Consider the following 23,344-nt stretch of genomic DNA (forward strand, 5'->3'; position numbering starts at 1 on the left):
ATACCTAGGTCCACTAGGTATTGCCACCATCTAGCTGTGTGATCTTTCAGCTGCTGTAGATATTTTTCATACTCTAAAATAGGAATCATGAAACTTACCCTACTTGACAAGAGTTCATGAGACCTAAATGAAATGGGAATAGATTTTAAGGTTTTAAAATATTATCCAAATGATAGGCAACTTGGAATGCATAAACACGAAGTGATGATTTTTAACATCTTACTGGTGGGCTTTTTTCTGTTTGGGGATGCATTTAAATTCCTCCATGAGCATCCCCCATCCATTTCAACTTGTGGAAAACATTTCATCTCCATGCCTAATGGTCAGGGCCCATTGCTCACATGGCAAAGGCTAAATAAATGCATGGGACGGAGACCCTGCCCTGTCAATTTGGTTTTCCGTGTATTTACCAGGTGTCACCAACACATCATCATGCGGTGAGCACAGGAGAACAGAGACAACATGCCCACACCGTCCTGTCCTCCCCACCCAGAGGGACAGTCAGCCTAAGGTAAGATAGCTTAAAATTCTCACCACCTCAAGGGAATTACTGAAAAACAAATATAGCAGAGAACCCAGAAATGTGATCTTACATAAAGTTTCTCCAGAATCCACCCATTCTTTTATTCTCATGGCTTTTCTTATCCATTAACTATTAATGGAGATTTGTTGTTGGGTGGATGGGGCGGTGGCTTGGAGTAAGTTTTCTTGCAGAATTGGATATTAAGTTTGGTTGTTCTGGTTAAGGGCTCAGTTGTGGCATTAATTCCTGGTGTGAAATGAACAAGGTATAGTTTTTTAATCCTGATCAAGGATCTCCTTAACCGGGATCAGAGAAATAAGGGAAAACTAGAAAGTACAGATTTGAAACCTGAAAGAGCAGTGTTGCTCTCTACTGGTATATCTGGTGTTAACTCAATTTTATGAAGATGGCCACCTATACATGTCCACAGATGGACAGAGAGAAGCTCAAGGTTATAGTAGCTAATTGTAACAGCCAAGTGTAGTGGCCATGAAAACATCCAGTGTGTATTAAAGTCTGAACCCAGAGCCCCTTGGATGTTTCCTTACTTATTTTTCCCTCATAATTTCGGACTCTCCTTAGAATGCCCACTGAAAAAACTCCCTCTTATCTGACTCACAGGAAGCCCAGGGGAGAGGGCAAAAAGTGCCGGAAGGTGTATGGCATGGAGAACCGGGACATGTGGTGCACCGCCTGCCGCTGGAAGAAGGCCTGCCAGAGGTTCATCGACTGAGTAGCAGAGGGCGGCCCCAAGCTGCTCCTGCCTCCCATTTTGCTGCAGGTGTTAGGAAGAGCCTTTCCTTCTGAACAAAACCTCAAGACCCAGGGAAAGCCCTTCTACGAGCCTTTGTGGAGTCACAGCAAAAAAAAAAAAAAAAATCAAAAATATCACCACCTGTGCTGCTCTTACTGAGAACCCAGCCTAGAGTGGCTAGAACATTCCCCCCCCCCCCCCCCCGGTCAAAAGAAAAGTCAACTTAGCCATGTATTTAGGTCTTAAAACTATGGACTTCTGTAACAACTGAACCAACCAAGCCCATTTTACCTAGAAAGGAGGCATATTTTGATAAGCTTTCTGAATTATGGCATTTCCGAGAATTTTTTCGACCCTTAGGGGGGAAAAGAAATCACATTAGCTACAACATTATTCAGTAGCATTTGTACAAAGAACAATACCCACTTTGTGAATAGACTTTTCCCCTTTTTTTCATTGACTTCTTGAAGCAGTACACATCATGATGTGTTGCAAGAAAGAGCAGCACTCTGGGTATCTTTTCTATGTCTGTTTTGTTTGTTTTTAAGAATGGCCCCAGATGGCATAAGCTCCAAAAGCAATTGGCAATGGTGACACCAGCGGCCTGCAGTCCCAAGTTGAGTTCAGGAAATGTAGCTGCCACTGTTGGAAACCATCGAGGAATCTTCCTTGGATCTGTAAGGAGCTCTTCCCCCAAGAGGCAGCACAGCTAATTCTCCACCTGCCACAACTCAGACAAGAACTGGCATCCATAGCCATCTGGGTAAGCCTTGATGCTTCTTTCAGGGATGTGATACAGACTGCAGCTCAGATCTGTGTGTTACTGCTTGTCCTTCAAGACTGTAGCCAGGTTCATGGGTCATTGGTCCATCCCTCAAAACTCCACCACTGACTGATTCCCAAAAAAGCAGGGAACTCGACTCTCCCAGCAGGTTTGCATTGGACAGCAGGGCACAGCTAACATTGTCCCCATCTGTTCAGAAAGTCACCTTCCAGTCTGCGTGCACTTTTATAGGTTTCATGCTTTAGTGTGTCTGGGAGATGGGTTCAAGAACAATATAAATATTATATGGATAAATGGAAGGTCTGAACTTTTATTTTTCTTATAAAAATATTGGGCTATTCATTAATTTGCTCAGAAGGGAACATACAGAACACCAAAAGGAGAATGCATGTTGGTATAGGACTTTCTCGAGTTAGTAGGGCCAGGGCTTGCACTGTGTTCCATTTGTTAGGATTTCTAACCAGTTGTACTTGTTGTTTGTTTTGGTGTTAGTAGTGTGGGTAGCAGCTGCCAAGCCCTTTAAATTAGCTCATCCTCTATTATCTGCCCTACCTTCAACTGCCCTGCTAAAGAGATATTTCTCCTATACCTATGCAAAGAAGAGCACCTTATAGGATGCACTGTATAGGGGTGGGGACATAGGATCAGCCATAGGAATGTTAAATGAAATTGCACAGAGGAAAGCTTAATATATGTTTAAAGACTGTACATATGCTTTTTTAAAGAATAGAAAGAAGTCATCTAGTAATTACAGATACCCTTTTCTATTGTAAGCAAGGGATATATAAGGAGGTTCTACAGTGCAACATCCATAATTTGTGCATTCATATATTATGGTAAATTTATTTTTTAAACTCTCATATGACTTTTTAAAAATTATTCCTTGGAAAAGATCCCAGTCTTTTCCTTCATTTATTTTTTTAAAAAAACACATTTCAAGAGAAAAGAAAAAGAACATCTAATTTTACATCAAGATTACTAATCAATCAATATAGCCACACCAGCTGTACTGTATGTTTTGGAACTTACAAGGTCAGCCAGGAACAGGTGTATTTTTAAATGCAAAAATGTATTGGGTTTCCTCTTCCCTAGCATGTCCTTTCTTCTCCTGGTATCTTATCACTTTGCCTATAGCACCACTGCTGTGAGATGCTGCTCTGGCCTGGTCCAAAAGGCCGTAAGCAATGAGTATATCACCCAGTGTCCTGGAGGAGGCAAGGCTGGCCAATTATTTGAGCAGGTTCACCATGAACTTAAATGAAAGGGTGCAATTGTGGCCCAGAGGTTTTTCTCTTCAGCAGATCTCCCTGTCACTTGATTCTTGGATTAAGTCACAAAAGATTAAAGTGATCTGTGTTAAATTCATTCCCTTCCAAGAATTTAGAACACAAGGAGGGATCTTTGCTGTGGAGTAGTCTTGGAAGAAGGCCCCGTAGCTGTTACTCTAAAAGATACAACCCATGAGTACTTCTGAGCTCAGGCCTAGCTATGCCAGGCTCAATCAGTGCACAGGTGTAAGCAGAACCTTTCTTCTGAAGCCTTCTTCACACACATTCTGCATCTCCTGCCCAAATGGGGGCGCCTTTCTGCTGACCAGTCCAGAGCTCTGTGTACTTTCCTTTCTGGCTTCCAGATGCGGACGGACCCCAGTACCTTCCTGCTCACAGACACCTATTCCCTGCACCAAGACATGTAATAACTAGGAGACCACCAAGCTACACCTGGCTGGCCTTGAAGAAGACATTATACTTTGTACAAGCTCTGAATTGCAATATGCAGCTGCTGATTGTACAAGTTAAATTTTTTAAAATAGTTATTTTGTTATTTTTGGAACCAAATGAAGTGCCAAATTAAGCCAGACTTTCATTTCACGCCATCTCTGTGGAACCAAGTTGTTTTATGTCTGCATTTGGCAGGGAGAAGGGTAAGAAGAGCAGTCCCAGGGTAAGCTGGCGAGCCTTGTCCATCCCAGGGAACTCAGAGGCCTGTCCAGGCAAAAGGAGTGGCAATACAATGGATTCTGGTCCAGTGAAAAGTTCTGATTTTTTTTTCCCTTCTTTGATGCCCCTTCTTTTTAAAAAGTTCTCTCATTTCTCTACAAAGGAGGCATTTGATATTCACCAACAGGGCACATACCAGTTAGCTGCAAAGCAAAAAGTGTGTATCGGGCAATAGCCTCAAGACTTAGTTCTTCCCAGAGTAATGGACACCCAACTTGTGGGAGGCAGTGATGCAACTTGAAGAAAACACCCAGATAGCAAGTGTGTCAGGGAGGAAGATTCAAGAGGCCTGCGGACACCTGGCCCCTGTTCATCTTGGGGCTAATCAGCCAATAGTGACTGTCTCTGAGCATTACCCACGGGTACAGGGCTGCTGAGCATCTCCTCCTCAATTGCTGGAAAGTTTCCTCCCTTGGTTGGCAAAAGCCAGTGTCGGGAAAAGAGTGGTGGGTTTCCAACCAGGAATGTGCATGCTCAGCTAAAAAATGCCTGTCAGTAGCTCCATGTACAAACAAGGTACCCTTCAGCGGACAAATCCCTGCCATAACCATGTTGCAGATGGAGAAGTTCAGTAGAGAATGATGCCTGTTATAGTTCTTCAATTTTCCAAAAAACTTTTCAAAGATGGTCACATGTATGCTGCAAAAAATTTCTGAAACTGATATGTCCTCCATTAAATGTCAAGAGCATTCAAGTTGAAGTCCTCTGTCTCTGATGTCACACTGCCCACACTTTTGCAAGCAGCCGTGGGTTCTGAGTTAGCCAACACTGCTGAATTCCATTTTTCCCTTCCTCAGATTCCATTGAAAAATGACATGCAGCATTCACTTGAGAAGGTTTAGGGAAAAGTGGCAAAAATTGTATATAATGAGAATACCTTTAGAATTGTAGCAGAATACTGTAAATAATATTCATTTCCTCAGGGAAACAAAGGCTATGTGAAAATAGGAGAATTCTGAGACTAGGAAGAATTTTACAGTCTTTTCTAGTTGGAATAGTTTTTTTTTTTCTTTTCATGTGAACATGATATCATTTCAAGACAAATTTATGTGACCTGGACAATACCAACTTTTGTAGACTTGGGGAAAATGCCCCATGAAGAAGCTTTGTCTTTGTAGCTGGCCTGCAATCGAAGGCTGACATTTGAACCACAGGCGCGGTGCCTGGTGGGTATTCATAGACTCAGTGAGGCTTTTTGAATGTAATTGTGAATACAGAGCCTTGCCATTTCTTTTTATAATCACCCAGTTTGGTGACTGTTAATTAGCAATCAGCAGAATTCTATAGGTAATAGAAAGCCGTTAAAGATGTGCATTTTGCTTTACTAGCATGTTAAGGAGCAAACTGCCATGGACTTTATGGACAAGGTGCTGCTTTTTCTCACAACCCTGTAGGATGTCTACCAACCACATCAGCTGTAGCATTGGCCTGTGTGAACACAGGGAAGAATTTGTGCATACTAATGAGTGGAAACAGCAGGATTCATGAATATGAATGAGAATGTGGATCATTTTAGAGAATGTGCTGGGCACATGGGTCAACTGGAAATTTCATTTCTCTAAGCAAGGAACCCTACCAGCAGCACACAGACTCACCCTGTTCCTCCTACCTGTGGGGATCACTCCACCTAGGAGCTGTTTCATTCTGTCTTTTAAATTGTAACTAGCCAAGCCTGAAGTCAGTAAATGAGAGTAGCACTTTTAGATATCAATACAATCTCTGAGTAATGTACACCAATAGAGCAAGAAAGCATCAAATGTATTTAAGACCTACTTCTTATGACTGACTTTGAAAAAGCCCATATCCAATGATATACATGCTTTAAAAGGTGTGTCTCTCATAGGACCAGGAAAGAATATGGGAATTGTACTTCCAGTCCTATTGTGTAAATAGTTCCTTTTTTTTGGAGACAATCTCATGTTTTATAACTTTTGTTGTGTGGGTCTGAAAATCACATGGTAATGTGTTGTGGCAAGATGTAATCTTCAATAATAATTATAACTTAATTTTCCAAATGAAACAAAACACTTCTTTAGATGTCTACAATTCTAAGACACGACACTTTTATAATAAGCATTAGTACTGAACTCTTCAAGTTAACAGAACTGGAAATATTTTACAAGATGCAGTGTTTTTGTAATCACAAAAGAACATGAACATTTTGTGGGAAATGACCTTGGTTTTATACATTGTAGCTTATTTTTTAAAATACACTATTTTACCAGACAGGAAGTGTTCATATTATACACAATTCCTGTTCACTGAACAAAGGGCTATGCCTCTTTTAAGCAAGTGTTTTGATGCATATCTTTTCAATTAACCCTCTGTAGCAAGGGTAGAAATGCAGATCAGATGGAATGGTTATTTACAAGAGAATCAAGATCACAACACCTACATCTTTATCATTGCCAGAATGTTTTCAAAGCATTAAGGAAAAAAAGACACTTGAAGAATCATCACACACATTTTAAATCTTAAAAAAAAAAAAGAAAGTTGGCAGATATGCTTATAGGCCATAGGAGAGAGATTCTTATAAATTCTTTAGTGTAAAATGATGGATTCTGTCATGAGACACATTTTCCACTCAACCTACCAGAACCACAAACCTGCATTTACTTAACAAATATCATTTGGAGGAAATTTCTAAAATCATAGTATGTACATCCAAAGACAGAATTCTTAGGAGATGAGTAGTGTTTAAAGTAATGCTGTCCTCAGCACTAACTTTAATTTCCTTATCAGAATAAGTGCTTGATTTTTCACTGTGAAGAACTCACAGGCGCGGGCGCACACACACACAAAGTGACTGTTCCCATGAGTCAGGAAACAAGGAAGGGAGCTGTGGAGAGTTTATTAACTGCACAAACGACTGTGAGTTTTGCCAAAACCATCTCATAATACTGTAAACTTTTTTCAAGCCCACTCACTGTTAAAATGAGAAGGTGTCTTTTCTAAGATTTTAGTAATCCAGAAGCTAGCCTCATTAGCCAAGTATGCAGATAAGAAAAATTGAGATCAAATGGCCCCATGCTGGTTGGGCAGCCCCTATGAAGTGGTCATTCAGAGCTTGGTTTCAAACAGATTTTGGACTCTGCAGACCTGAGGACTAAAACGCATGGAGTTAGGGAAGTTCACACACAGCCAAGGCAACCTAGAAAACTCCATCAGCATTCCCTCAGTATATCTCCACTGTTAACTCGGGCCTCAAGTGTTTATTGCTGTATAGTTTAGAACCCATGAGTCTCATTTCATCTTTAAATGGAAGCTTCCTAATGGTATATAATAGGGGTTGCAGTTGCCAGGCAAGATCTGTGTAAAAGATCAGGGCAGACAAAAGAGGGACACTGTGGAATGGCATCAGTCATGTTGAACTGGAAAGCACACACCCACTTAGGAAGACCCACACTCAGCTCTAGACAATCAGACAGAATTCAGGCCCAGGACCGCTTGATCCTCTCGCCTGGAAATGTGATACTCCCTGACATTCAAGCTTTGACAACCAATGCAGATTCTCAGCCAACACTGTGCAGACCAAAGACGAGCTATCTGTGGGCAGATGTAGCCCCAGGCTGCCAGTTTCAACGGTTGGAGAAAGTAGATTTCACATTCCATGGCTACCAGGTCAAGTTCTTCTGTCAGCCCCACAAACTCACATGTTGGCACTATCTGGGCAATTAAAATCAAAAGGGGGCAAGAAGTCATTTGTCCCCAGAAATTATCCTCATGGAAGGCTTAAAATAGAAATGTCATATCCTTAGACTAGCCTGGCCTCTGATCAAAAGGTACCGAGTTACTCCCCAGCTCTGGTGAGAACTGCCTGTGGCGCACCCAGGCCATGCCCCAAAGCATTGAATAACTGTAATCCTGATTCTTACTGTTTTTTATTACCGTGACCACTGTGACGAGGGGCTGGCAAAGAGCAGCCTGTGCCTTCAGAGAAGGCAGCCAGGAACCCCCTGAAGTTTTAAGGTAGCCCACGTTGCCTCCTTATGCCAAAGCCCTCTGCCACCTCTCCACACTCCTTCCCAAACCATCTTGCCTCACTCCAGTATAAAATTACTGTTATTTTTCACCTTTGATAGGGCAAAGTCCTTGCTTCAGAACTGGTAGGCACTTAGGTATTTCAAAGTATCTCCTCACCTTAACAGAGGGTTTCTACATGGAGAACCACAGCTGCTTTGAGGATAAAATCAAAATGAGAATAATGGGGAAAAAATAATGAGAACAGATTAGAAGTTGCTAACTTTCAAAGGGACTGAGTTCCTTTAAACTGTGTCTTAGGTTGGAGTCCTGATGATATTGGGATAATTGTAAATGGCGAAGGATGTCTTTTAGATACATTATTTCACTTGATCTTCATAAGAAGGGCAGTGTAGAATGAGCATATGGAGAACCACCATCACTCACCTCCAAAACCAGCCCAGAGTCATGTTGGGCCTGTGAGTCAGCCTCACTGATGCCTGCAGAGAGGGAGGAAAGGGCTTTTTTTCTTCCTATATCAACTTAAATCGATGCCAGAGACTATAAAACCAGCTTATAATTTGTAATAATCAAATCAAAAAGTAACTGCAAACTCAAAAGTTGGGAATGCCCATGCACAAAGCCCCGGTTTCAATCCCTAGCACCATACACACACACACACACACACACACACACACACACACAGTTGGGAATGTCTAGTTGTTAAGTCCTATTTAAATCTGAATCAACTTAAACACCATTGGCAATACCCGAGATTTCCTTCACTGTGAATGATTCAAATGCTGTCCGATACATAAATGAACTTCATCATCTCCCATTATTTTGCCAGGTTTAACACCTTGAATGTAAAGTCAAAGAGTTCTGTCATAGAGTTAGAATAAGCCTCAGAAAGCCTTTTGGCCTGTCACCCACTTCATTAACAGGTTTTTTGATGAATGGCACTTTTATTATGTCTCTGAAGTAAATACAGTGCCAGGAGGAGGAAAGGGTTTAGCACTTTTCACCTCTTACGGGAAAGAAGCCCTTTGGGTAGTGGTTAGCACCAATACCACGACAGTGACCCGACCTAAAAAGACACAAGTGTTAGGAAACAAGAAGAAAGCTCTGTTTCCAAAAGCAGATCACTACAGATTTTGAAAGGTTGTGATCTGGGGCAGATTATGATCAAATCATAATCCTTGTTTTTAAAAAAAAAAAAATTCACGTTGGGCACCATCCACATAATTATTAACTATATCAATTTACAAAGGGAGGGTCCCCTTTATTTATATTATAAAAATGCTAAAAATTAATCCTGGAGTCAATTAGTGACATTTTCCTACTAGGATCAATTTCCCACATTTTTAATTCAGAAAATTATCTGAAGTAGAAAGTGGCAACTCCTAAAAAAGGCAAGAGTTGCTGTCAAAGAAGAAAATCATCTTTGAGGGGGGCAAAAAATAGCAGAGATGCTCATCTACATCCTTGTCTAAAGAGGGAAACCAGCACTCTGAAGAATTGAGCTTTTTCAAAGAGAGGAAAGAGCAGTTCCCATTTCTGGTTACCATTCTTGCTTTCTGCCCTCTTGGCAGCACCTGCAGATTTGCTAGTGGTTGCTTCTTCTCCCTTCTTCCTAGCCAGAGGCCAAACTGCTGTTTTGTTCCAAAGCTGTGGATGGGCTATTCTTGATCCTTTGTTTCCCCTTAAGTTTAGGCCCAAGAGGATACATACATATTGCTGGGACTGGTATGATAGGCTCAGTCGATGCGGCTGCCCCCTTCCTGCAGGGGACAGATTTCCATGCAGGTGACTATGAGGAGAGAGGCTCAGTCAGCATATAACCTACACACTGTCACAAGAGCTCTGTTCAAACCCAGGGATAGAGAATAACAAGGTACGCACCTAATCCTTTCCCTGTGCCTCAAAGCCCCATCCCACTCCCCCAATGGTCACCTGTCCCACCAGTCCCTTCCCCGTGCACAGCTAATTGAGCAGAACAAAGAACATGCACTGGGATCCATGTTAGGAGAAGCACCCAAGGGCAGAGCAAGAGGGCTTCACGTTTAATTACACCTTGACCCCTGCCCACAACTACAGAGCACAAAAGCGGAATTGGCCTTTATTATGTAAAAAGGAAGTAGCTCCTGCACAATATAACTGTTTAAATTTTATATTTTTAGAAAGAAAAAAACAACTCCAGTCCACTTACATTGTTAAGCACTTGTCCTGCACCCCAGCACAGCCTGCTTCCCATGTTTTGGGCACAGATAACTGACACAGGGAAAAGGTGGCACTCTGGGGGCCTGTGGCTGCTGGAGTGGAGTCTGAATTCCCCTCAGGGAGCTACAGTAGCGCTTAATGTTAAACTACCCCCTGCAAAGAGTGAGTAAGCAATGCGTAACTTTGCAGATTATAGACTCTTATTTTACTTTTTAAATATTGTTTTCCTATACTCTGCTTATTGGAAATAAATGGTTATGATTTGACCAACCCCTGTGATGACAGCAAAGTTGCTCCTTCCAATAGTATCCCAAGAGTTTTGGGAAACTCCTCAATCACTGGTAGAAAGCTTTAGAACAGACTTAGATTTGTAAGAAAGAACTCAGTACCGCCACCCCCCATTCACGAGTTCCATGGCTTCAATAACTGAAAATGCCCTGAGTGTAAAATAACTCAGGAATGTGGATCACGTCTATAAAAATATATATATGTATATGTATATATATACACATGCCATTAGTCCATATTTTCCTATGATGCACCCTGAAATTCCTATTTTTATAACTAATGGTTGGACAATGGTCAGCCATTTAAACAAATGCTCTCTGGACTAACCAGACCCTAATATAGTTTCCAAAGTGTTTCATATATCAAAATCCTATATGCTTAGAAAAAGAACTCAGGATAAGAAAAAATTGCTAGGTCCCAAAGGGTTCATGACTATCATCAAATGTAACTTCCAAGTGGCCTACACTCATTTCTTTCAAGGGAGGGGCTAGGGAGAGAGAACAATAGTAATCACAAAACCTCTGTTGCCCTTACCCCATGGTAAAGTTTAAGAGAACTCTGCTTTTAAAAATTAAGCCATCTTTCAAATTGTTTTCTCCACCAAATCTAAAATACTAAAATAAAATTATTAAATATTTTAAAAGGGGGTAGTTAGTGGAAACTATCCATAGAAAGCATTGCTTTTCAGTGCCTGCTAAGCAAAAATATATGTGTGTGTGTACATACATACATATATGAAAAACAAGAAGCATTCCTACCTGTGGAACTCTGGTATCAAAAGACAGGTGTGAACATATACAGGCACAAGTTCAAAAGCTGTGTGGCAATGCTATCCAGTGTTCAGAGATCTTTTGAAATACAATCTTGCCACCATTCTGGGGTAAGTACTTGCTTACAAAACTCTTAATATTAGTGAATGAATGTATAAAATTACAAACTATGCATTTTCAAGAGTAACATGTATTTTGTATCAAATCCAAGTAAATTTTTTTTCATAGAGACTTATCATAATTGCAGATTATCCAAAATGAACTTGAATGCATATCTTCGAGGGCATGTGGGATACCACCTACGTTCTCCCGGCTGTTTTTAAAGACAGTGCAGTGGAACTTTCCTGGGAAACTCCAGGCTCTAAAAAATAACCATTCTCACAATTCTTACCATTCTGAAGAACCATTAAGATGAATAAATGGGAAATGGCTTATATATTTCTTCCTAAGCATAAGTGGAAATGTTGCCTTTTAAAAATGTGCCCAGGTCCTCAGAGGTGGATGTTCTAGCAACACTGGATGAATAAGCAAACAGCTGCATTAAGTTAGTGAGTACTACATCAGATAAACATGGCATAGGTTTTGTCTGTTGTGCTTAATTCTCAATCCAAGAAAAAAAAATTTTCAAAAATCTTGGGTTATGGGGTATTAAAGGACAAAATATAAAAATATGGTCCAACAAATCATTTTTCTTTTTTCACAATTACACGGAGATGACTCCTTATATTTTGGAAAATTCTTATAGACTATACACAAATCTCTTCACCCCTCTTACTGATTTTGTATTTCCCTGAAACCTTTTCTCCTAATAATTTGTCTTTGCTCCTTAATTACATTACTCAGCACACACACAAAAAAATATTATTTCCCTCATCTGACATGACGGATATAAAGAACTCTGTTCTCTGCCATTCTGGTTCTCTTCTGTGTCTACTGAGAAAGTTTCTTGACTGTTTGTAAAGTAGGGGAAAACACTCTTCTAAGCCTGGTATTTGAGGTCATAGTGGATATGTTTGCTACCTAATTATAAGTTAGTTGGGGAGGGGCAATGTGTCTTTTTTATATGATTTTTAGCCAAATCCAGATGTTCTGATACTACATTTCTGAATACTTTTCTGACTGTAAATACAGCCCGTGGAGGTTCAGGTTAATAAACCTTTTCTGTGACTGTTCCTCAGCCATGCTCCTTGCCAGCTTTTGGCACATTGTACATAGATTTGTCAAATTCTTAAATGATGTTGGGTTTTTTCTAAATGCTGTTCTCTAAAACAATTTTTGTTTTTTGTTTGTTTTTTGCTTTCCATTGTTTGGACTTTATGTGTTAGTTTTACAGAATGTTTCCTAAATATTTAACACCAGGAAAAATATTTTAAAATAAACTGGTGCTAATTGGAACCGAAGAAAAATTTCAGCTTGAAGATTTACAAGGGAAAACATTCATACCCGTTAACCTGCACTTTCCCAAGGGGACAGCTGGCATCTACTTGAAATGGGCATCAGGAAGACCACCAAGTGTTTACAGTGTCTGTAGCCCATTTAGGTGTAAAATAGAGAAGAGGCTCTGACCCCCCATAGTTGAGGATTTGCTACATTGGTCCTCTGGAGGCATTTAGGTAGAAGGAAATGCTGGTAGTAAGAATCCCTTTGGTAATAGTCTTCTGGTCTTTGGACTTTCATGTTCTGTGATGCTTAGCTGTAGTAATGAATATGGTGTTGCCAGTCTAGTCTGATGTCATCGTTGACCTGTACTTATTTTGTGTATGGCTCTACCTTGGGTTGCACTGGCACAAACTGAGCCAGAACACGGGACTTTCAATAAAAACCATTCTGACTTCAGTATCCACACACATGAACTTAAATGAACTTGTAACTGGTTGATTACCATAAAATAAGTCTAACTTTCACTTAATAAAAGTTTTTGTGTATCTGCTTCTACTGGGGGCTGTTTATTTAAGTATAATTAATTTCTACCGAGAAAGGTTTTTAACTAATAAAAAATTAAGAGCTTCTTTCCTAAATTTTACTGTCGAAACCATTTTTAGTCACAGGTGAAAGGTGTGTCTGTTCCCATGTTCACTTAACCCATTCCCTCAAGAGTGGCTGCCTAGATGCACGAGCTGCCCACCCTATGCCAATCATCTTTTCATGACAAGCAAGCAGACGGTTTCTACTCTGGTGCTAGGCCAGCCAGCAGATCCTCCAATGGCCAAGTCTGTGTCCACCAGGAACTTGTTCTGTGCAAAAGCCCACTACATGCATAGGTTCTTCAAGGTAGCAGGCTTTAGAGTTAAACAAACATGGCCACAAATCTGGTTTTGCCTTTTGTTAGATGGGCAATTGGACATGTGATTTAACCTTTATAAGTATTATAATGAAAATTAATAGGGGAAAACCCGGGGAAATGTTCACACCCATTAAACCACCCAGAATAGGACAGCTGGCATCTACCTGAAGTAGGTATCAGGCAGTCACCCTGTTTGAATGACATTTCACCTATTCCTAGTCTCATCAGTGATAGAGGAGCCTGAATCATTGCCTACCTTCTGGTTCAGAGAAGCGTCTTCGTGCCTGAGCTGTTGTGAGGATTACCTGCAATTATACATATCACAGTGCACAGAGAGGTATTCCACAAATGGAAGCCACACACTCAACCATCCAGAATTTCAGACACCCAGAGACCAGAATTTTCTCATGTCGATTTCTTAAGAATCTTTGTAAAATGGAGTATGCCCTGCCTTGCAAAATAGCATATACATGTCTGAAATATTTCATTGGTGGCTCCTGGCCATAATTCTTTATGTTGGCCATTTAACCAAATTTCAAACCGAACCCTCTTGGAGGACTAGAGGGCCCTACAGCTGGACACTAGCTGCTTACTCCCACACTGCCCGGCCCAGCTCCCTGTCCCTGAACCTCTATGACTTCCTCCAGCAGGAGCTCTTGAGCTCTTTGACCTTCCCTGAGGTGCCATGGGGCAGAAGGCAGGGTCACACTTGCTGTGCTATGTGTGGTAGGCAGCCTCTCACGACAGCTCTGTGTGGGAACCAGAGTAAGCCCCTACCCACAGCTTTGCTTTCTGCAGTTTCAGTTACCTGAGGTCAATGGGCATCATCATATCTTGATGATGGCCCTCCTAGCAAATCATCAGAAGATGGCCAGTAGCCTACTACTGACTCACAATATGTCGGCCCCTCAAGTCCCTTTGTCACATAGGCATTGTTCAACGTATACCATCAGGGGTGAGTGCAATACAATAAGATTTTGAGAGAGAGGTGACCACATTCATATAACTTACAGTATACTATTATAATTGTTCTGATAGTCATCATTCATCTCTTACAGTGCCTAACTTTATCATAGGCCTGTAGGTATATGAGAAAATACAGCCTACACAACATGTAGGACTGGGTGTCATCCCCACTTTATCCAGGAGGAGGTTAAGTATCTGGACCCCAGGCTTCACAGCCCAAGTGGATTTAGGCCGCCATGACCCTGAGCCCATCAAATAATTTTTCTGTGTTTTTAGGAGCTATTAGCACATGAATCCAGTGTGAGTTATGGAAGGCAAGACCAATGTCTCTTGTTTCCACTTATTGGCTTTTTTCTACTTACCCATTCCTGCATCTATCCTCACCCTTCTTCATACCTCTTTCTGTTTATTCTCCTCTCTTCTGTCTCCAGTTTCCCTCACACATCCCAAGGAAAAGCTGGTGCTGCCTTCACAATCAGCAACCAGTCTCCGTGTGCTGCCCCAGGGCACATCTGCCAGGCCCACGGCCACATGGATACCAAACCTCCTTCAACACATTATTGTTACCCTCAAGCCTCAGGTTCCTGGACACATGATTGAGTGCCCACATTTTTTGCCCCAGAGGAAGGATGCACATAACAATGTCCATAAACAGCACATCCTCCCTAGTCCCTCCAGGGTTCCAAGAAGCCCTCCTGGCCTGACAGTAGCTGGGGAGCCCTCGGGGTAGGGCAGCAGGAAAAATAGAAGCTAGGCTCTAAGTGTTACCCTGAAGATTTGTGTGGAAATCATGAACAGCCAGCCTTCTGTTTCTATGGGTTCTGCATCTGAGGATTCAACCAACCACACATTGAAAATATTTGGGAAAAAAAGAGTTGCATCCTCATTGAACAGTTATAGAATTTTTCTCATCATTCATTTAACCATTTTCACTGTATTTGTTAGAGGCAATCTAGAGATGATTCAAATTATGCAGGAGGATGCACATATGAAAATATTATGCCACAGAAGGGATGTGAACATCCAAGGATTTGAGTGTTAGGAGATTGAGGCATTCTGGAACCAATCCCCCACAAATACTGAGTAACAACTGCAAAACAAGTTTTTACCAAATTTTTACTATCTCAAGGGATACTGCAAACTGCTGATGAAGGGAAAAAATTATTTTAATGTAAGAATTAAAATTATCTTCCCCTCAAAAAATACCATTCAAGAAATGACATTTCTTAGGGGTAATAGATCACCTGTTTGCAGTATCTACCTTGTATGGTCCATTAGGTGATGGATAGATTTTCAAATGAATGTGCAAATAAGTTGTTCAGAAGAGCATGTTTTCAGGCTTTAGATATGCTCTCCGCTTTCTTCTTACTGATGCCTGAACAAAGCAGGGAGGGAAGAAGTGAATACTTTAAAGACTGGTGTAGACATCTATTTGGTCTCAGGGTCTTTTTTTGTTTGTTTGTTTTGGGGGGACAGTGGTGCTCTCCCACTAAGGTACATCCCCAGGCCTTTACATTTTGAGACGGGGTCTCACCAAGTTCTCAGGTATGGTCTCAGCTCATTTTTAGTTTTTTTAGAATATGTACATTCTCAAAATTGCCAATTCCAAATGACCATATTGATTACATAACAATTAGCCAATATAGGACAGAGTATAGAGTAAGATACCATCTTTTGTAGAAATGCCTTGCACATAGCAAGAATTCAATAAACGTGGGGAAAAAATGTATGCTTCTAAATTAAATAAATTACAGCATGGGTTGTACTATTAAAAGCATGCAGAGTAAATGGAATGAGGCCATTGGAATTTGTGTCAATAATACAGGAGAGACACTCTAAGCTAGCATTAAGATATAATAACACTATTTTATGAGGGAAATCTGGGTATTATAGTGAATGTTTTTTTATTTGTATCTAAATAATACATGCATATAGTTTAAAAAAAAAAGGAGAGTAAAAAGTTCATAGTGAAAGCAGACCCCTGCTCCCTGCCCCATCTACCCCTTCATCACACTCCCATAAGCACCACTTTCAACTCATTAAACTGTTATCTCTGATACTTGACTCACTTTTATCTTAATTCTATGCAAGTATTGCCTAGCAAACAGAAGAGGTCAACACTACCCCAGTGATCTAGAACGTCGAGGGAAGAGGGACAGACAGGTCACAGCATGAGCAACTGTAGAGGGATGCACAAGGACAGGAACAGTGCCAGGCACAGGTGAGTGCCTCCATCACAAGGGGTGGCCCCAACACATGGCTGAGATCTATTCTGAGTCACATATGCATCTCTCTGGGCTTTGACATGCTGACCTGCTGGTGGATCCACTGGTCCCCGTTTACTTACTACTGGTAAGTTTACCCAGATCAATGGTACACCCTAGGTAACCTGAAAACAATCACATGTTCTCACTGCCTAGTTAGACCTTCAAACTAGCCTCAGACCCCAGATCAAAGGCTTCAGCCAGCCTGCTGACTAGAACATTCTACTCTCTTTTCTTATCTCCTCAGGGCCTCCATGCTTACAGTCCAGTCTGTCGTGTTCCCGGCGACATAAACACTCAGACCTTTTGCCCACCCAGGGACGCCATTTGTGGTGTTGCGCGCTATAAAACACTCATGGTCACTCCAGGGGAGCTGGGCTGCACAAAATAACCACCCAAGAGACAGAAATACCTTTTTCTTTGGGGGTGCTGTGATGGCTCCTCTGACGTTAAGGGTCCGAAGAAAGAGAGAGAGAGCGAGAGAGCGAGGGAGAGAGGGAGAGAGAGAGAGAGAGAGAGAGAGAGAGAGAGAGAGAGAGCGCACACATGCTAACCCCTTTTATTGAGAAGAAGCCATTCAAATGAGACAAGGGGTCAGGTTTCAGGGGGCTGAGTCTATCTTCATGATGTCGCTGTCAGCAGGTTGACTGACATCTAGGAAGGCCACACCCAAGGGTAGAGTAAGAGAAGGGGACACACAAAGGGTGTTTCCATGGTACATTCTATCCCAAACAGGGCAAGGGGTAATATTACAAAGGAACAGGTGAGCATAGCTCCACCCATGGGGCTGTAGGAAGGCATGCCCATGCACCAAAACACAGTTGCTCCCACCCTAAAGATCAAGGATATCATTTGGGTTACCTAGGCAACCAGATCACAGAGGCCTCCCACACCAGTCCTCACTTTAGCTGATTGTGCTGTAATGCCCAGAGCATCACAGAGAAACATTTCAATGCAGATTTAAAACTTTTTTTTTAATTATCAAGGGATATTTTATTTTATTTTTTTAATTTATTTATGTGTGGTGCTGAGGATGGAACCCAGGACCTCACACATGCCAGGCAAGGGTTCTACCACTGAGCCACAACCCCAGCCCTCAATTCAGATTTTGAAGACTGGCCAATGCCAAAGTGTTCCTGTTCACCTTGTGCTACAGCCAGAGGTGCTGGGGACCAGCTACACACACTTGTCTTATGCGTTTGACAGCAAGGAATAATCCTGCTCCCATAAGATTAAGCAGACACCGTGGGAGACTTATTCAAAGAACAGAGTACCTTTGTAGGACCAGAGGTTAGATAACATTGTCAGGCCACGTAAAGCCCTGGAACCAGCAGGAAGAAAGCCTTTGGGGAAAACAGAAACCACACCCCCCACCCTTCTAGGGCTGTCCTTTCCTTGGGCTGCCATGGGGTGCATGATCAGCACCCTTTCTTCTCTATGGGTCTCTTTCTTTCCCACTCCACACAGTTACCTTCTTGCTTCTCTAGTGCATAGTAAAAGATAATCATCCCAGGCTACATCACCTCCCAGCACATGGAGTCAAGAGTGGTCTAGAATCTTGAAGCACCAATTCCAAACTCAGGAGAGAATCCAGGTGGCCTTACTCCCAAATGCTACCTTCCCTTGCTCCAAGCAACTGGACTAGGGGGAAAGGCAGTGTCAGGGGTCACATAAAAGATTTTCTTAAAAAAAAAAAAAAAAACAGTTTTGAGGAAGAAATGACTCATGGGAGAAATAATTAGCATTCCTAGTGTGATATACCAAAGCCAATTTGTCTAGCTAGTGCATGCAATCACAGACTATTCTATTACAACTAGGGGGGGATTCAAAAGATCCTGCAATGTACTTCTCTTAGTTCATAGTTGATATTCATGACGCTTGAAGGTCATTTGACATATAGTTTGGTGCTAGTTTCTTTTCTTACAGTTTTATAGCTTGCTTGTTTTCTGAAAGACAAAGTTGTCTGTTGTCTTAAAAATAGCCACATGCACAGAGGAAAGGATAACTAGAACCACATTAACCAAGTTCAAATCCCAGCTCCACCACTTACTAGCTGCATGGCTAAGTAACTCTCCTCAATAGCATCAATAGCCTGACCATCAAATGTAGACATTAATATGTCCTATCCCATATGACTGTGTGAGTTTCAAATGGGTTAATAGGAATAAAGTGTTTATTATGGTGGCTGGCATTTATTGAAGGCCATAAAAATATTGTCTGAGTCATCATCAGAGTCATCATTTAAATAGCTTCAGACAAATGCATTAGCCAATAAAAATCTTCAGTCACTAAAACGTTGTTAATTAAGTTGCACTAAGCTGAAAATACATATTTTAACACATTATTTTCTAATCTTTCCAGTTTAGAACTCTTTACTACATAAGTACAGAAAAGTAGAAAGAAAACTAAATCACTGATAATTATAACACACAAAGATAAGCTCCAGTAGATTGATGTATTTTTTCAGACAATTTCATTTGCATAGTTGTGATCACACTGTATACATAATTCAATGTGTTACTTTTAGTCACTTAACATTATAGCATATGTATTTTTCTGAATCATTAAATGCCTCCATTTCAATAACTGAGTAATAACAGCACAGCATTTAGAGACAGGGTGATTTCCTTTAATGTTCTTTTTTAAAATATTTATTCTTAAGTTTTAGGTGGACATAATATCTTTATTTTACATTTATGTGGTGCTAAGGATTGAACCCAGTACCTCATGCATGCTAGGCGAGCGCTCTACCACTGAGCCACAAACCCCAGCCCCTCCTTTGATATTCTTCTATTTGAAAAATGTATGTTGTTTCCAATTTTACACTCCTTTAAACTCTTACCACAGATGGCCAAAATACTATTCACATGATTTGACTCAACTTACTCTCCCAGTAGTAAGTAAAGTGACAATGCTCCTTCTGTATGCTCACCTGCAATGAGTATCATTTTTTCAAATATATCCTAGATTGCTGGGCATTAGAAAGAATGACATTCATTATTTATTGGTGCTGGGATTGAACCCAGAGCCTTGTTCATGTTAGGCAGGATCTCTACCACTGAACTACATCCCAGCCCTAATCTATATGTTCTAAATATAATCTGTTACACATTGTCCTGTGTCAGCCATTCACAATATTGATTTACAATATGTCCCAATATTTATTTTGGGACCTTAAACCTTTCTTTGTGGCTGGGTGCAGTGGTGCATGCCATTGGGTTACACCACATTTTCTTTATTCATTTATCCATTGACAAACACCTAGGCTATTTGAATTGTGCTGTTATCAACATGGATATGCATATATCACTGTAGTATGCTGGCTTTAAATTTTTAGAATAAATACCAAGAAGTGGTATAGCTGGGTCATATGGTGGTCCCATTCTGTGTCTTGAGAAACCTGTGTACTGATTTCCATAGTGGTTGTAGTAATGTGCAATTCTACCAACAGTGTAAAAGTGTTCCTTTTTCTCCATATCCTCTCCAGCAATGTATTATTATTTGTATTCTTGATGACTGCCATTTTGACTGGAGTGAGATGAAATCTCAGTATAATTTTGATTTGCATTTCCCCAATTACTAAAACTGTTGAACATTTTTTCATATATTTGTTGGCCTTTTGTATTTTTTCTTTTGAGAAGTGTCTGTTTCACCCCATTAATTGGGGTGCTTTTTGGTGTTAAGTTTCTTGAGTTCTTGATATATTCTGGATATTAATCCTGTCAAAAGAGTAGCTAGCAACAATTTTTCTCTCATCCTGTAGGTTCTCTCTTCACATTCTTAATTGTTTCCTTTGCTGTACAGAAGCTTTTCAACTTGATGCCATCCCATTTGGCATTATTTCCTGAGCTTTAGGGATCCTATTGAGAAAATTTTTGCCTGTGCCTAAAAGCTGAAGTGTTGACCCTACATTTTCTTCTAGGACTTGCAAAGTTTCTGGTCTAATTCCGAGGCATTTGATCCATTTTAAATTGATTTTTGTATGGGGTAAGAGGTAGGAATCTAGTCTCATTCTTCTACATGTGAATAACCAGTTGTCCCAGCACCATTTGTTAAAAAGGTTGTCTGTCTTTTCTCCACTGTATGTTTTTGGCACCTTTGTCAAGGATCAGAAGACTCTCTGGGGTCAGGGGTTTGTCTCTGTCTTCTATTCTGTTCCATTGGTCTATGTGTCTGTCTTGATGACAGTAGCATGCTGGGTTTTGTAGCTATAGCTCTGCAGGATAACTTGAAGTCAAGTATGCCTCCAGGATTTTTTTTTTTTTTCCGCTTAGAATTGCTTTGGCTATTCTGGGTCTTTCATTCTTCCAAATGGGTTGTAGGACCATTTTTTCCCCTAGGTCTATGAAGAATGTCTTTTTATTTTGATGAAGTTTTAAAATCTGTCAACATGTTCCTTTAAAGTTTCACCAAGTGCTCAGACCAGACTCTCACATTCAGGTATCAGAAAACATTCCCTTTTAGCTTTTGTTTATATTATTTATTTTCTTTTTTGCTATGTTGAATACCTCTGAATATGATAAAAATCAACATAAATTCTATTTCTCTAAATAGCTAGCCAGTTGTCCCAATATCACCTATGATGAACCCCACCATTCTTTCATTCTTGCGTAACTGTTAGTGACTAAATCGCTTTCACGTTAGGATCTTCTCAGGGCTCTTATGCTCCGGTTGAAATCAGTCGCCCAAGCAATATGCCTCCCCTTCTTCTTTGGTCATTCACACACAGTCAGGCATGGAAGTGAGGAGAAGGACAGTATGCAATCTCCAAAAGTCACATGCTGTCATCTGCTGTGGAGAAATGCATTCCATCTGGTCTTCACACTTCCCTCTCTACCCCATCCATCCACCCTCCATGTCCATGAACGTGCTGTGGTCTCTAATTGGCACTGCGCATGCCACAGTTGCTGACAGCTCACCCTGTCACTCCCTCCTGTCTCCTGGCCCTGCCACTACTCTTCGGCCCCTTTCCCAAGGTCCTGGGGACATTCAGGGGCTTTCTCAAGTCATCCTAGACCTTGCCTCTGTTGCCCTGATAACCTCTTCCTGGAGCCCTGTCCTGAAAAGCAGGGCCAGACCATTCTGTTTGGGAGCCTCCTAATATATCAAGCATCCCTTCTGCTCCCCAGCCTCAGATCCCTTTGGTGAGACCACACACCAGGGGTTTGCTCCAGGCCTTTGCTTTCTGCCTCTGGATTTTCTGTCCTCTCTTCCAAACACTCTTGATCCTTTCCCCTTTCCTAATTAGGTACTTATCTTTACTCTGATATTTTGTTGAAAGGATCTGTGGTAGTTCTCACCGTTAAGCTTTTCTGAGGTGGGAGGAAAATGGTCATTGGAGAAACCTCCAGAGAAGAGGTTTTTAGTCCTGGAACTCTTACAACCCAGTGATCAATTGGGAAAACAAGATCATAAATATACACCCTTGTCATCACTTGCACAAAATAATCTCCTCATCGAAGACCATCTTCTGCAATAGGACTCTCTTCAAGCCTGCCTCACAATACCAAGTCAGTTGTTATGCCAGGCACACACCTTCACATGCGATTATTTACTTTTAATAATGGGAAAGTTATTTTTGACTGCAAAGAAACCATAAATCTGGCCTGTTTTGCTTCAGTTCATTTGTTTAGACGGCCATCTGGCAAGATGCTTCCACGCAGCACAGACAGACTATTCCTCAGTACAAGTCAAATATTTTCTATTTAAAAGTTGATGTTGTGCCTAAGGCTGGGCTGTAATTCTTTTTTCATTTTCTTCTCTTTGCTTTTTATAGCCAGATAAACAAAGGACTTGACTTAGAACTTCTTGTACTTCTTTATCCACCACAAGATAATAAAGTAATAAAACTGCTTCCACATGCCACATTCGAAAATCAGTGTCATAATTTTAGAGAAACAACAACTGATTGTAGACACTTCTGCCTTCTAGGAGAGAGGGAACATTGCTCTCAAGGTAGACAGGACTTTGGTTTTTTAGGAAAATACCTCAGAGCTGAATTTTTGGGTTTTTTTTTTTTTTTTTTGGTGGAAAGAAAAGAGGCTCTTTAGACATAGCCTGAGTAGTCAATTTTTCTGCACAATAAACTAATGTAATTGGACAGTTAGGCTGTGTGTGAGTGGAGGGTGAGAGACCCGGGACTGGGAAAGGAAACCTGGAGAGTCTGTACAGTGCTGCCCCCTAGAACTTTCCACAGTGATTTCCACACGTCTGGGCTGGCTGGTACAGAAGCCACGCGTAGCTGTTGAGCACTTGACTTGTGGTTGATGTGACTGAGAAACTGAATCATCAAATTTATTAAAACTAAATTAATATTTAAATAATGGCTTCCTGTCGGAGACACTGCAGAAGATCTTTCCCATCATCTTTTCCTTCCTCAAACTTAATCCACAGCAGCAACCCTGGGGAAGCAGACAGCTCCCCAGACTCTGCCAGGGTGTGGACCCCAAGGGGCTTTCAAGAAGGTCAACTTTAAGTCCTTCCCTGCTCCATTTCCTGTCTGCAGTCCACAAACCTTCAGGAAAAGTCTTG

The 23,344-nt window shown here is 41.1% G+C and overlaps 1 protein-coding gene across 3 annotated transcripts in view; it reads left to right on the forward strand.

The window, feature by feature from the left end:
• The window catches only part of Znf704 (zinc finger protein 704), a 210,407-nt gene that overhangs the window by 181,564 nt on the left and 5,499 nt on the right, over window positions 1-23,344 (forward strand). Inside the window, exons 8-10 of one of the 3 annotated variants that reach the window (XR_003300232.2) lie at window positions 414-511; window positions 1,145-2,040; window positions 3,695-6,579. Coding sequence is in view for 1 of the 3 variants with exons in the window: in XM_026382797.2 (XP_026238582.2) it covers window positions 414-511; window positions 1,145-1,256 (210 nt within the window). In the remaining 2 variants the exon portion in view is untranslated. Of the gene's footprint in view, window positions 1-413; window positions 512-1,144; window positions 6,580-23,344 lie in introns of those variants that run through there. The other 2 variants (XR_003300238.2, XM_026382797.2) reach the window with 2 other exon arrangements.

Source organism: Urocitellus parryii, chromosome 7 (genome assembly GCF_045843805.1).
Source record: "Urocitellus parryii isolate mUroPar1 chromosome 7, mUroPar1.hap1, whole genome shotgun sequence".
Lineage (NCBI taxonomy): Eukaryota > Metazoa > Chordata > Mammalia > Rodentia > Sciuridae > Urocitellus > Urocitellus parryii.